Source organism: Mastigoproctus giganteus, chromosome 6 (assembly GCF_048544385.1).
Source record: "Mastigoproctus giganteus isolate SK-2022 chromosome 6, ASM4854438v1, whole genome shotgun sequence".
Classification (NCBI taxonomy): Eukaryota; Metazoa; Arthropoda; class Arachnida; order Uropygi; family Thelyphonidae; genus Mastigoproctus; species Mastigoproctus giganteus.
In genome coordinates, this window is record NC_143580.1 from 126,313,182 (window position 1) to 126,326,545 (window position 13,364).

General features: G+C 37.5%; 1 protein-coding gene across 2 annotated transcripts in view; it reads right to left on the reverse strand.

Moving 5' to 3' along the window:
* Nucleotides 1-13,364, reverse strand: part of Dhc64C (dynein heavy chain, cytoplasmic) — a 1,460,071-nt gene that overhangs the window by 440,837 nt on the left and 1,005,870 nt on the right. For both annotated transcript variants that reach the window (XM_090376486.1, XM_090376487.1), the window contains exon 63: nt 978-1,095. In XM_090376486.1, coding sequence (XP_090232612.1) covers nt 978-1,095 — 118 coding nt within the window. The remainder of the gene's footprint in view (nt 1-977; nt 1,096-13,364) is intronic.

Sequence of the window (13,364 nt, forward strand, 5' to 3'; positions counted from 1 at the left end):
TCATCTCACTGTACTGAGTAGAGTTTCAGGAAAATAGAAACCTTTCTACATTATAATATTTGATTAGTCTTATTTAATTTGAATACTCAAAAGTTAACAGACTTGCTAAACTCAGGAGAAACATATCTTCACTCTGAAAAGGTGCTGTTGATCACTAATATTGCTTGGCAAGTGGGCCCCTTTCTTTCGGAATTTGGATAGGCTTCAGGGATGGCCAGAAACGTAGCGGCAGCTATGCTTTATTGGTTCACAGTGCATAGTATAACAACATCAAAATAATTTATATATTAGGAAGATGCAACTTAATGATGAGAGAGATTTTTAGAGTTCACACCCTGAAAGTGCAGTATTTCATGCAGCGATGTTTTATAGGACATTTGTTTGTACAGGTAAATCATAATCCAACTGTATAAAGCTGTGGTGGTAAGTCACGTTTGAGAGGACTACACTTGAAATAAACAGCATCCTAAACACAACATTGAGCTTCTTGAAAGGGTTCAAAGACAGGCAAGACACTCAGTGAAATTCAAGGAATACAATCTACATGAGGAAAGACTTTGAATATGCAGGCTGCAGGGCTGGTATATATGCATCTCACAAGGGACCTGACTGATATCTATAAGGCTCTAAGAGGATAAAATAAATTGAATAAGAGTGAAATTTTCACAATTATAAATAATGTTAATGCTAGGAGACAAATTTAAATTAACTGAAAGGGGAAGAGGTATAGACTGAATTGCAGGAAGTATTATTTCTTTTAGTTATAAAGATGGAAATCAATGGGTAGTTAAGGGACTAAGAGTTTAGGAAAATTCAAAGGTTAGTTCAGTCACCAGTCATGCATTTTTTTAAAAATAATAATGCTAAGTTTACAGTATAAAACTCAACTGAATGCAGAAATATTGACATACAGTGCAGATCTTGGGATACAATAACAAATGATTTGATTTTGCATTAACAAAAATATACAAACTGACCTGTGCAATTGCCCATTTAACCATAGGACCACAAGCAAGGCTGGCTCTGTTCACTTTCTCGAAATTATACTCTGGGTTATTTAGATATTTGTTCTTCATTTTGTTTCGGATATCATCCCTACAAATGAATATATAAATGAATATTTAATTTTCAAAATGAGATAACATTTAATAACTTGTTAACAGGAGAAACTGCTTCTACAGGAATGGGATACACTTAAATAAAAGGGGTGCAAGGGTTTTTGCTGATGCTATCAAGGCAGCGTCATGTGGGTCGAAAAACATTGGTGTGCATGCATGTATACTTGCATGCACACCAATGTTGGGAGTATAGTAAGCAGCTGCTATTCACAGGGGTTACATTCCTGAGAAATGGCGCAATTATCGAAAATGTGAATACTGAGTTATGACATACATAGTAATAAAGATGTTCTGTCCAAAGCATGAAATATATAAGAAAAACTAGTCTAAAATTTTGTCTATGTATGTATTATATGTATGTACATAGACAAATTTTGTGAAATACAAGTATAAGGTATCGAAATAAAAATATGAAACAATTTAATATTAAATGTAACATTTATTACATTTGCTGGATGAAGAATAACTCTTAAAGTTTTTCTTAATTTTTTTTTTTTAATTGAGCTCCTTCTGGATTTCCCTGTAAAGCAAGAGTAATTGTTCTAGGTCTCGTTTAAACTTGATGCTTCTTTCCAAATTAGGATCCATTTTCACCACATTTTCTGAAAGTTATAAGGAAAAGGTAAAGATTTCCTTTAATGATTTGTTATTTAATTCTGGTCTAACAACATCAAGATCTTTCTCCTCAGGATCATTTTGGTTCTCATTTGACCATGCCACTAATTAATCCAACTCTTCTATCATAAGTTCACCTGTTCGAGTCTCAATAAGTTCCTGAATGTCTGTTGCATTGATGTTTTTGAAGCCCACGCCTTCTATTCCCTGTGCAATTGCTACAATATTGGCAACCAGTTCATTGACATTGGGGATTGTTTTAGCAACAACCACTTCTGGCCACAATTTTTGCCAACACACATTAATTGTAGATGCCCTTATCTCATCAACTGACGCCTTGATGTTGATCAGGCAATCTGCAGTGTTATAATTTTTCCAACTTTGATTACAGTGAAGTCTGACTCCCTACTCATTTTTGTCAATTAAGACAGTAAAAGTTCTCCCAGTAAAAAAAATTCAACATTTGAGTGGTGAGATGCTAGACTGCTTGGATGTTCTGGCACATTATCAATAAGAAGCAGAACTTTGAAATGCAAAGATTTTGAAGCTAAGTAACATTCCACTTCTCGCACAAAGCTATCATTAAAAACTGTAGTTGTTAACCAAGCTTTTTTATTGGGATTACCAATAAACTGGAAGCTATCCATCCTTTATTCTTTTCCTTTAAAGCACATGGATTCTGCGATTTATACATTAGCATTGGTTTGATCATATGTCCACTAGCATTTCCACAAAAAAAAAAAAAAAAAAAAGGAGCGAATTTTTCATTTTGTGTTAAGTATGTTCTGGCTGGCATTCTCTTCCAAAACAACTCAGTTTCGTCTGCATGAAACACTTGTTCAGGAACATATCCTTTGTTTGAAATTAATTTTTTTAAATTCAGTCGGGAAACTTTCTACAGCCACGAAATCCACTGATGCAGACTTGACTACAAGTTTCACGTTATGAAGGATATATTGTTTTTAAACCTTTCAAACCAGCCTTTACTAGTTAAAAAAACTTATCCCACCAGTTCTATCATCAGTTTCGCTAAAGTGTTGATAAAGGTGTTTTGCCTTTTCACGAATGATGAGTGAACTTAATGGAATTTTATTTTGAGTTTGGTTTTCTATCCAAAGATTTAAAGTTGTTCCATTTTTTCAAAATTAACATCACGAGTTACAGAGAAAATTATTGAAGCAATTAGAGCATTTTCATGGACACTATCATGGATTTTTAATTCCAATTCCTTGATTGATCATACTGTTGATGCATTGATTTTACAATGCTTTGCCACTGACGCAACAATTTCACCATTAGAAATTTTGTCTAATAACTCAATTTTACTCACTAAAGTCATCACCTTTGATCTTTTCAAAATTCCATCATTATTTATAGCCACATATTCGTAGGAGTTATAAAAGAACTTGTCCACAATAAAGTCACTTTCTTTTATCCATTAACACACTGCAACAGTTTGTTTACAATAAGACACTGCAAAATGGTAGACTTCTCAGTTTTGTAGGCATATCAATTAAAAGCAAACAACAAACAAAACCTTCAATGACAAGCACATAACACATACTGAACAAGGATTAGCGGGGAACATTTAAGCTTGCGACTGTGTCACCCTTCTCCCCTCACCCACCAAATGCTGTTTTGACCAGGCAAGATGATATTAGCCACGCCCATATTTTTCATGGCGGAAAATGTTCACTGCGCTTTAAAATTCACATTTTTAAGGTTTCATCTTATATTAAATCAGCAATCATGGAATATGCAAAATCTGAACTGCAGAGTCCGTGAATAGTGAGTTTTTCTGCATAGTAAATAAATTTGAAGAATTTGAAGTGTTGCTCAAGACATCAAAGGCAGATATTGTTGGGATATCAGACATCATGTCACACAGATATAAGGAATGCAGAATTGGAATTTGGGGATTCCAATTCTGGCGATAGGAAGGGAGGAGGAGTTATGCTGCTAATTAAGAAAAACAAAATCTAAGGAAGTTTGTTTTGTTTGTTTGGTTTTTAGGAGCATTAGCAACTAAGGCCATATGGCTCCCATCTAAGGAAGTGCTAATCCAGCTGACATAGATGGAGAGTGCGATGTAGAGTCAGTTTAGTGTAAAATTAGCACTGGGAAAGGAAAAATTAGCAGAATTTTTCATAAGCCTCATTATCATTAGTAGAGGCATATGATGCAAGAAAGAAAGCGTATGCAGCAATGGGGGGGAGGGGCACTCCCATTTCACCCCTCCGTTAATTTGAAATAGTCCAGCTGAGCTTTAAATTTATTTAGGCTATCAACTTCCACAACAAGGGATGGAAGTCTGTTCCACCAACCAACTACCTGCTGGCTAAAGGCAAATTTCCACACATCTATCCTCCATCTGTCTTTCTTCATTTGAATTTATGCCAGTGCCATCTCAGGTGATTATTCTCGGCAAAAGGAAGAATCCCATTCGCATTGAGCATGCTCAAACCATTCAAGGCTTTATACACCTCTATCAGATCACATTGCCGGTGCCTAGTCTCCAAACACTGTAATTTGCAAAACTTAAGCCTTTCTTTGTAAAAGCAACCCTTTGTTCCATTCTAATCTTGTTGCCCTTCTCTGTACTCGTTCCAGCAGCTCTACATCCTTCTTGAAATGAGGCCTCCAGACCTGTATACAGTACTCAAGGTGTGGCCTGACCATTGCCTTATTCAAGGGAATAATTACCTCCTTTATCCCTGCTAGAAAAATTCCTGTATATCATTGACAAGACACCATGAGCTACTCTTGCAGCCCGTCTGCACTGCTCAGAGAATTCATATCTGCCTGCACAATTACCCCCAGGTCCTTTTCTTTCTCTACCACTGTCAATGTAGTACCACAGAGTTGATATGTTGCTCTGGGGTTACTTTTTGGTGCCTTTTTTATTTTTATCTTCAACAATTTCTCCTCCACTTTCCTCTCAGTTATTACAAAGTTATTAAAAAATCATCTAGCTCACTGCCAGAGTTTACTTCACCTCTGGCATTCCCCTTCCTGAATAATTCCTCATATGTGAATGTAGGTGCAAAATACTCATTTAGTTTGTTAGTCAGCTGAGCAGGATCCTCAACTGTTGAACCATCAATATCCAGTGGACCAATCTGATTCATCCTTTCCTTCTAGAGTTTACATAGGTAAAGAACTCTTTTCTGTTTTTCTTTGCATCCTTTGCCAAGGATTTCTCATAATCTGCCTTTGCCTGACTAATCTCCTTTGTGACTTGGTTACAGACCAGATTATATCTATCATAGGCTCCCATGTCACTCATTAATTTATATGTATCCCATGCATTTTTCTTCTCTGCCAAATGTCTCATTAGTTCATCTGACATCCATTTAGGCCTAAACCTTGAACATATTTCTTAGTTGGTATGTAAGGCCTAGTAGCTTCCAAGATAAGTTCTTTGAATGCTTCCTATTTTGAATTTGCTGTTGGTAACATCATCAGTTGGTCCCACTGTATAGAATATAAATACTGTCTCAAACCATCGTAGTCACCTTTACGAAAGCAAAAACCCTTCCCTTTACCTCTGATGGTAATTACCTCTTTGAGTAAATCCCACTTCAGCACACTGTGATCACTGCCACCTAATGGTTCCTTTATCTGCAGATTCTTAATGCATGAAGAATCACTGCTGATAATCAAATCAAGAGTATTACTCCCTCTAGTTGCCTCCCGAACATGCTGATGAAGAAAACAATCATCCAATAAATCCACAAAAGCCTTGCTAGTGTGCGAGTGACCAACCAACAAATTCCAGTCAATATCTGGAAATTAAAATACCCCAATATATGATTCACTGATTTACTGGCCCACTCTATTTCCCTGTACAGTTTCTTATTATACTCATCAGAGTCATTAGGCCTAAAGCACGATCCTACTCTCAATTTTGATCTCCCAATGCTGATGTCACACCAAACTGACCTGACACTGCACTGTTCAGCGATGTCGACTGGCTTCACTTCCTTGGATTTTATGTGTTTCTTAACTAATAGCATAATCCCTCCTCCCTTCCTATCCTGTCTGTATACATTGTACTCCCGAAATTCCAGTTTTGCATTCCTTATATCTGTGTGACAACACGTCTCTGATATCCCAACAATATCTGCCTTTGATGTTTTGAGCAATACCTCAAATTCATCAAATTTATTTACCAAACTCCTAGCATTGGTGTACACTCAAGTATACATGCACCTGTTCCCATTCTTAGCTACCCTAACACAACCCATGTGTTTATTTGTAGTGAAGGACTCCCAGCAGCCTCTGAAATATCCTGCAACTTGTTTGCCAGACTGCTGCTCATTCCAATAGCAGTGCAAGGATCACTTTCACCTCTGCCAAAGGCTACTGTTAATCTATTAGTCCTTGTATCCCCACAAGCTAGCAGTTTTCTGACCCACCTAACACTGCCTCAATTGCATCAGCAAATATTCTTGCACCTTTCTATTTAAGTTTATCCCATCCCTGTAGAAGCAGTCTCTCCTGTTAACAAGTACAGACCAGGCTGAAAAAAATTCTATCCTTTGAGCCTTGCACAATCTTTCCAGTGTGGAATTGATTGACAAGGCTCTCATCATATACTCTCTCCTATCGTGTCTGGGCAGAATTGCAGACACTTTCAAATCCAACCCTAATTCATGGCTTTTTTTTCAACAGTGACCTGTACTTGTTAATGACAGAGTAATTGAATGGGCCAGTAAATCAGATTGTGTTATAATTGAGGGTTTTAACTTGCCAGATATTGATTGGAACTTGTGGGGGTGGTCACTCGCATATTAGGAAGATGTTTGTGGATTTATTGGATGACTTTTCTGCAGCAGCATGTTTGAGAGGCAACCAGTCAGCAACCTGACTTTCAATACAACGATGAAAGTTCGTTCCAACTGTCAACCACCTGCTGGGTAAAGGCGAATTTCCGCACTCTATTCTACTCTTCACAAAAAAAAAAAAAAAAAAAAAAAATTATAAACGGGGCCAGTTTGGACTTTAAAGAAATCCAAACCCACTGTTCAATTCCACTTGCCTATTTAGTTGATATTGGCCATTTTCTGTGAAATAAAAGTATTTTAATAAATTTTTTCTTAAGTTCTTGAAATTCTATGCCGAATTGGTTGATTAACAGACACCTGTTCTTCAAGAGACAAATCTTGGTAAATGGATTAGCCTATTTTCCATTTTTTTTTTTTTTGGTTTTTAGTAATTTTTGGGTTATAGTCTTTCCTCAATTTGAATTTATTTCCTCAGGTGAGTAATCCGAGCAAGAGGAGGAATCCTAAAATCGTTGAGCTTGCTCAATCTATTCAAGGCATTATACACCTCAATTAGATCACCTTGCAGTTGCCCAGTGATCAGAAGCTGAAATTTGCAAAAACTAGGCCTTTCTTGGTAACACCAACCCTTTGTTCCTCTCACCAATCACGTGGCCTGACCGTTGCCTCATACAAGGGGACAATCACACCCTTATCTTACAAGCAAAATTCCCATATATCACTGACAAGACACAATGACCTACTCTGACATTCCATATGGACTGCTCAGAGAACATCATATCTGACTGCACAAAAATGTAGTATCACCCAGTTGATACATTACTCTGAGGTTACTATTATCCATATGCAGTACTTTAAATTTTTCAAAGTTAAACTTTAGCTGCACCTCTCTAGATCCTATTGTATTAGCATACTATCATTATTGTGATTAACAACCCTGCCAATTTTTGAATTATCTGCAAACTTAGACATTAACCCTGATATAACTTCATCAATATCATTGATAAATACCGAAAATAATATTGGGCCCAATACCAAACCCTGGAGACTCCACTAAAAGTCCAATACCAAAACCTGGGGATTGCACTTAAGGAGTCTGTTTTTATCAATGCTTGCTTGAAATGCTGCTTATTTATATTATCTAGGGCCAGTTTTATTGCATATAATTCTGCGGTATAGATACTGTATTCGGTAGGAAGAGATGCAGATATAGAGAAGGTAGTAGAAATTACTGCAGCACCTACGGCTTCATCTGTTTTGAAGCCATCAGTGTAGATAAGTAGTTTTTCTGAGTTTTCTAAGGTGTGTGCTTCATGTAACTGCTGTAGGTTGTTGTTTTGCAGGTAGCGTTTTCCCCATCTCAGAAAGAGAGTATCACAATGAGGTGAAAATTGAATCCAGGGAAGTTCAGGAGGAGCATAGTCATCGAGGATATGCTGAAAGTTAACGTTCCAGCTGCTCATGGAATCGAAGACCCGCAGAGCGGTTTTCATTAGGTTTAATACAGTATAATATTACATTTTGAGGATCAAACAGGTATTCCAAGCTGGGGTGAGAGGGAATACTTTTAATTTTTGAAGCATAATTACAAAGTAAGGTTTTTCACCTGAGGTGTAATGGGGGTTCATTTGTGTACTGGAGATGTTCTGAAGGCTCCCATGGTTATGCTTAGGGCACTATGTTCAATTGTATTTAGCAGTAACAAGGAACTGTTCCTTGCAGAGTCATACACATAATCTAGGCGGAACCGAATTAAAGTTCTATAGAGATGTGATAGTGAGTGTCTATCAGCATCCCAGGAGTTAGCGGAGACAGCTCTTAAGATGTTCAATTTCTTTAGACAGGCCGTTCTACGGTAGGCTATATAATTGTAAAAATTAAGTTTATTGTCTAGATACAAACCCAATAAATGAAAGTTATTGGTAAGAGGAATTAGGTTATTTTCTAAATATATTTCAGGATCTGGATATAGTTTGCGTATTTTGCATGAAATACATTGCTGTTGATTTATTTTCTGCTAAGGAATATCCATTCTGTTGCATCCACGATTCTATTCTGGTTATGGATATTTGAAGTTGCCTTTCATTGGCATTTATAGCTTGTGACTGACAAGAAATAATCAGGTCATCGGCAAACATGTATGATCCAACTGTTTATGGTATGTTTCGTGTCATATTAGTAATTCTTATCGTAAATAATGTTGCACTTATGATGGAACCTTGTGGTACACCTTCTTGTTCAAATGGTTTGGATAAACTGTTCAGATATCTGACCTAAAATGTTCTGTGGTGTAGAAAGTTGTGTATAAATTGGGGAAACAGTCCCTTCAATCCAAAAGAATGAAGTTCCTGAAGAAAACCATATCGCCACGTGGTGTTAAAAGCTTTCTCAATATCTACATTAACCATGACTAGATGCTGTCTCCTTAAAAAAGCATTGCGAATGTTTGCTTCTGCACTGATCATCACACCTAAGGTTGAGAGATTCTTCCGAAACCTGTACTGATTTATGTTTAGCAGATTGGTTTCGAGAAACCACGTTAGCCACTTGTTTACCATTTTTTCTAAGAGACTTTTCCTAAACAGCTAGTCAGTGAAATCGGCCTGTAATTATACGGGATGGTATGATCCTTCCCTGGTTTCGGAAAAGCAAGAAGGATTGCGTGACACCAGGATTGCGGGTAACTGTTTTCGAAAAATATTCTATTGTAGAATTTCAACAGGGAGTTTAGTACATTGTTATTTAGTTTTTTTAACATTATATAACAGACTCTATCCAGACCAGCAGCAGTACTGGATGTTTTATTTAGAGACTCCAAAAGTTCCTTTAGAGTAAATGGCTGATGGTACAGATGTGATACCTCAGTAGAGAAATTTATTTTTTGTTTTTCTGCAGATGCCTTAATTTTTTGAAAGGTTTGATTGTATGTGGACACTGCTGATATACTGGCAAATGATTCACCTAATTCATTAGCTATTTCTGATGGTGTGGACAACTCCTGTCCTTTCCAGTTTAGGATTAAGGATGGGTATTGCACGTATTTACCGTTAAGTGCTTGGATTTTCTTCCAGACGAGTCTGTTGTCTGTGTCCTTTTTAACAGTGGAAGTAAAACTTATCCAGGCATCTTTCTTGGCTTTTTCTCTTATTTGGCCGAACTTTGCCTTGAGTCTTTTATAAAGTTAATAAAATTATCGGATGTAGGAAATTTTCGAAACAAATTCCAAGCTCTATTTTTTTCTTGTTTAGTATATGTGCATTCCCGATTCCACCAATAATTGCTGTGTTTACGTTTCCCAGGTTGAGATTTAGGTATTGAAGTAGCAGCAGCATGTAATATCTGGTTGTTATATGTGACATTATCTTTGGACCGGGACTGGATTATATCATCATCAAACTGAGTTAGACAGGAGTATTCGTGCCAATGTGCTCTACGGGATTTGCAGTTGGAGCACTGCGATGGGGACAAGTTCACTCGTGTTTGTATCTTGCAAAGGATCGGTAGGTGATCACTGTTTAGTGCGTTATCTAGAACTGACCACTCCGTATTGGCATATATGGATGGAGAGCAGATTGTAAGGTATATTGCAGTCATGGATCCCGTAGAAAAAGGGATATATGTGGGCTCACCAGTGTTTAATAGGGTAAGATTATGACTATCCAGCAGGGCTTCTATTAGTTTGCCCCTTTTGTCAACTTTTTGGAGATCCCCATAGCGGATGATGGGCATTGAAATCTCCGAATAAGCAGAAGGGAGATGGCAGCTGATCTATTAAGTTTTCTAAGTCATCCAAGGAGAAAGAGAAATTAGGAGGGAGATATATAGAAGTTATTGTGAAAGTAATACCAATTACAATGCGCACCGCCACTACCTCAAAAGGAGTCTAAAGAGAAATATGTTTGGATGGAATGTTGTTTCTGGCAATAATCGCCACCCCTCCATGGAGCTGGTGTGTCTATACTCCTATCGCGTCTAAAGACAGCATAGTTCTTAACGGTAGGACACACTTGAGAATTTAAGAGAGTTTACTGTAAAGCTATGGCAGCTGGTTGTACCGATCGATAAGATCTTGTAAATCATCTTTTGTATTCCGAAAGCCTCTATACAATTTCCATCGAAGGATTCTTTCCATTAGGTGGTTTTATGGCATGTTTTTGGTTCTGACTGCTTTTTAGTTGTACTTTGCTTGTATCTATCTATTTTTGCTTTGTCTTTCTTAGAAAAGAAATGGTGTAATTCTAGGATTCCATCATCTGAGTCATGGCATTCATCAATGTCCATTCTGGTGGATTGTGATGATTGTGATTTCATGGTTTCTGACATTTTTGCTTTTGTTGAGGAAACATCGGTTGGTATGGTAATTGGGGTGTTACTGGCTTGTTCAGTTGTTTGTTGAGAAGGAGACTGTTTCGAGGTAGCGAGCAAAGAACGTGCCCAATTAGCAACGGATATATTCGGAGGAACTGATACATCAGTTTGAATTTCCACTGATTAGAATTGTTGAGTGGCTGTGGCATACGTACGCTTCGTTTCTGTTTTCATTATTTCTCTTCTTGCCTCTGAGTATGTCACTTTGTTTTCTACTTTATATTTTTGAATTTTTTTCCCTTGCTTCCATAGTTCACATGTTTTTGAGAAAGCTGGATACTTTCCCCTTACAATTTGGCACTGCAGAGTGGTAATGGTGGAATCAGATTGATTATGCTCTTTTGATCCACAATTTGGACATACTGTCTCACCTCGACATGTAGACTGGGAGTGATCGTATTTTTGAAATTTGTAGCACCTGATGGGATTTGGGATATACAGTCAGACATGGCAATGCAGATAACTTGTTTTCACAGATGATGGTAAGCTAGGAGTGTTAAAAGTGAGGATTATGCTCCTTGTTACCATCTTTTCGAATCATAATTCTCCTTGCTTGGTTGACTTTTTGTAAAGTCATCCCATTAAATCCCATTCTGTTATTACTCCCTTAGAGCAGTTTAGTATGGCATGGGGAGTGACTTTTATTGGGTGTCCTCCAAATGTTGTGGGCTTTAATAGCTTTGAAGAATGTTGAGGTTGTGTAGTCTCAACAGAAGATCACCAGATTGGTGTCACCTTACTGATTTTGGTGAGCCTGCAGCAGTCTCAATGCATTTCTGCACAAGAAAAGGTGATAATTTGCTTGGAGGCTGTTCAGAGAGTGAATGTAAGATGAGGAAAGCTGGTATCTCCTCTTGAGGGGTTGTTTTCAACCTCTTAGGCTGAGAAAAGTCATTTTCATTGTCATTTGTCATTGTTCTTGAGCTCGATGGCTCTAAAGGTGGAAATGAACTGTTTTCCATCTTTGCTCCTTTCAGCCCCGGGAGAGTGGAATTGTCCTCCCAGGTTACTGGCCCTGCCACAGGGAGGCAGGAGCAGTGCCGCTAGAATGACCAAGCGGTATAAGGGTTAATTTGTGAGTTTAAAGAAAAAAAAAAAAAAAAAAAAATTGTGTGCAAGTTTCCTTTCTTAAAACTTGCACGCAATTTGTAAGACTAAGTTATTGATTAAAGAGGACGTAAAAAATTTTTAAACTAAAAAAGAACTGTGGCTCTGAGTAAACGTTCTATGAATCACTCAGGAAAATCGCCTGATCTCTATAACGTTTGGCACCTGGGGCCTATGGAGTAGTGGTTTTCAAGCAGTCATAGGAGGCCAGATACTTAAAGCGTCAAAGGCTGCTTCAATGTCGAAGTAGGTTATGAGGAGTTCTTAATTTCTCTCAAATGCTGTTTGAGCACTTGAGAGAAATGAAGAACGATATTTGAGAGATATGAAGTTTGGCAAGGAGATTGGTAATGAAGAATGAATTTGTGGTGGGGCATCTGGAAGTATGTAAGTTATTAGAGTTGGAAGGAGGGTCCTTTCTGGTAGTTTCACGTTCTGAAATGATGGGTCTGACGTGTTTCTCTAATGATGGTGTTCTGATTTTCATATGTGGCCTCACAAGATAGACATTCCATTGATGGGGAAGATGCATCTGGTCAGCACTGCATTGAAGATGGTAACAAGGAGCTGGATGATATGAGGTCCTAGGCATCTTAGCATGACCTGCAGTATTCCATCAGCACCCACAGCTGTAGAGGATGGGGTTGAATTCAAGGCTGCCAAGATTTGGCATTCAGATATGGTGATAGATGTCACAGAGCTCTGTTTGCTTTGATTGAATGTGGTTGAGGTTACTGCTGGATCCCGCAACATCTTCAAATCTAGTTATGAAGTCAATCCGCCTGCGAGGGTCGAGTTGCTCTGGGAAACTTGTGGCTTGTTTCGTGTATTGTATCTTACCAATTGTTAGCAAATGACCAAAATAGCACAGAAAGACATCCCCTTGGCAACATGTCCCATCGCAGAAAGGTCTGTAAACATTTCACAATTCATTTTTCACATTGCACATTTCTTTAGGCTGTGATGCATTGGAGAATTGTCCCCTACATTCCTCCCTGATCCACAGCACTCCCACTACTTTATGCACATTGCTTTCTTGCTCTAGTCTGGGGCATGATTTCCATTTAAATACGATTTAATTAACAAAGAAAATTAATAAGGTTAATAAAATTAATTGATTAATTTACTATACTAAACAATACTATACTAAGCTATCAAGTTACGCTATATGTAATGATCAACAATGCTAAATTAATTATATCCTTAGCTAAATACAAAAGATATAAGCTTAAAAAGTGATTAAAGCCTTCAAAATACGTATTTATTATTTACAATTCTTTACGATATTCCAGCCAAAACATCAATATGATAAACGGTAAGAGTAGTAAGGGAAAATTATAATTTCTGGAAGAAACATGGAAAGCATAGA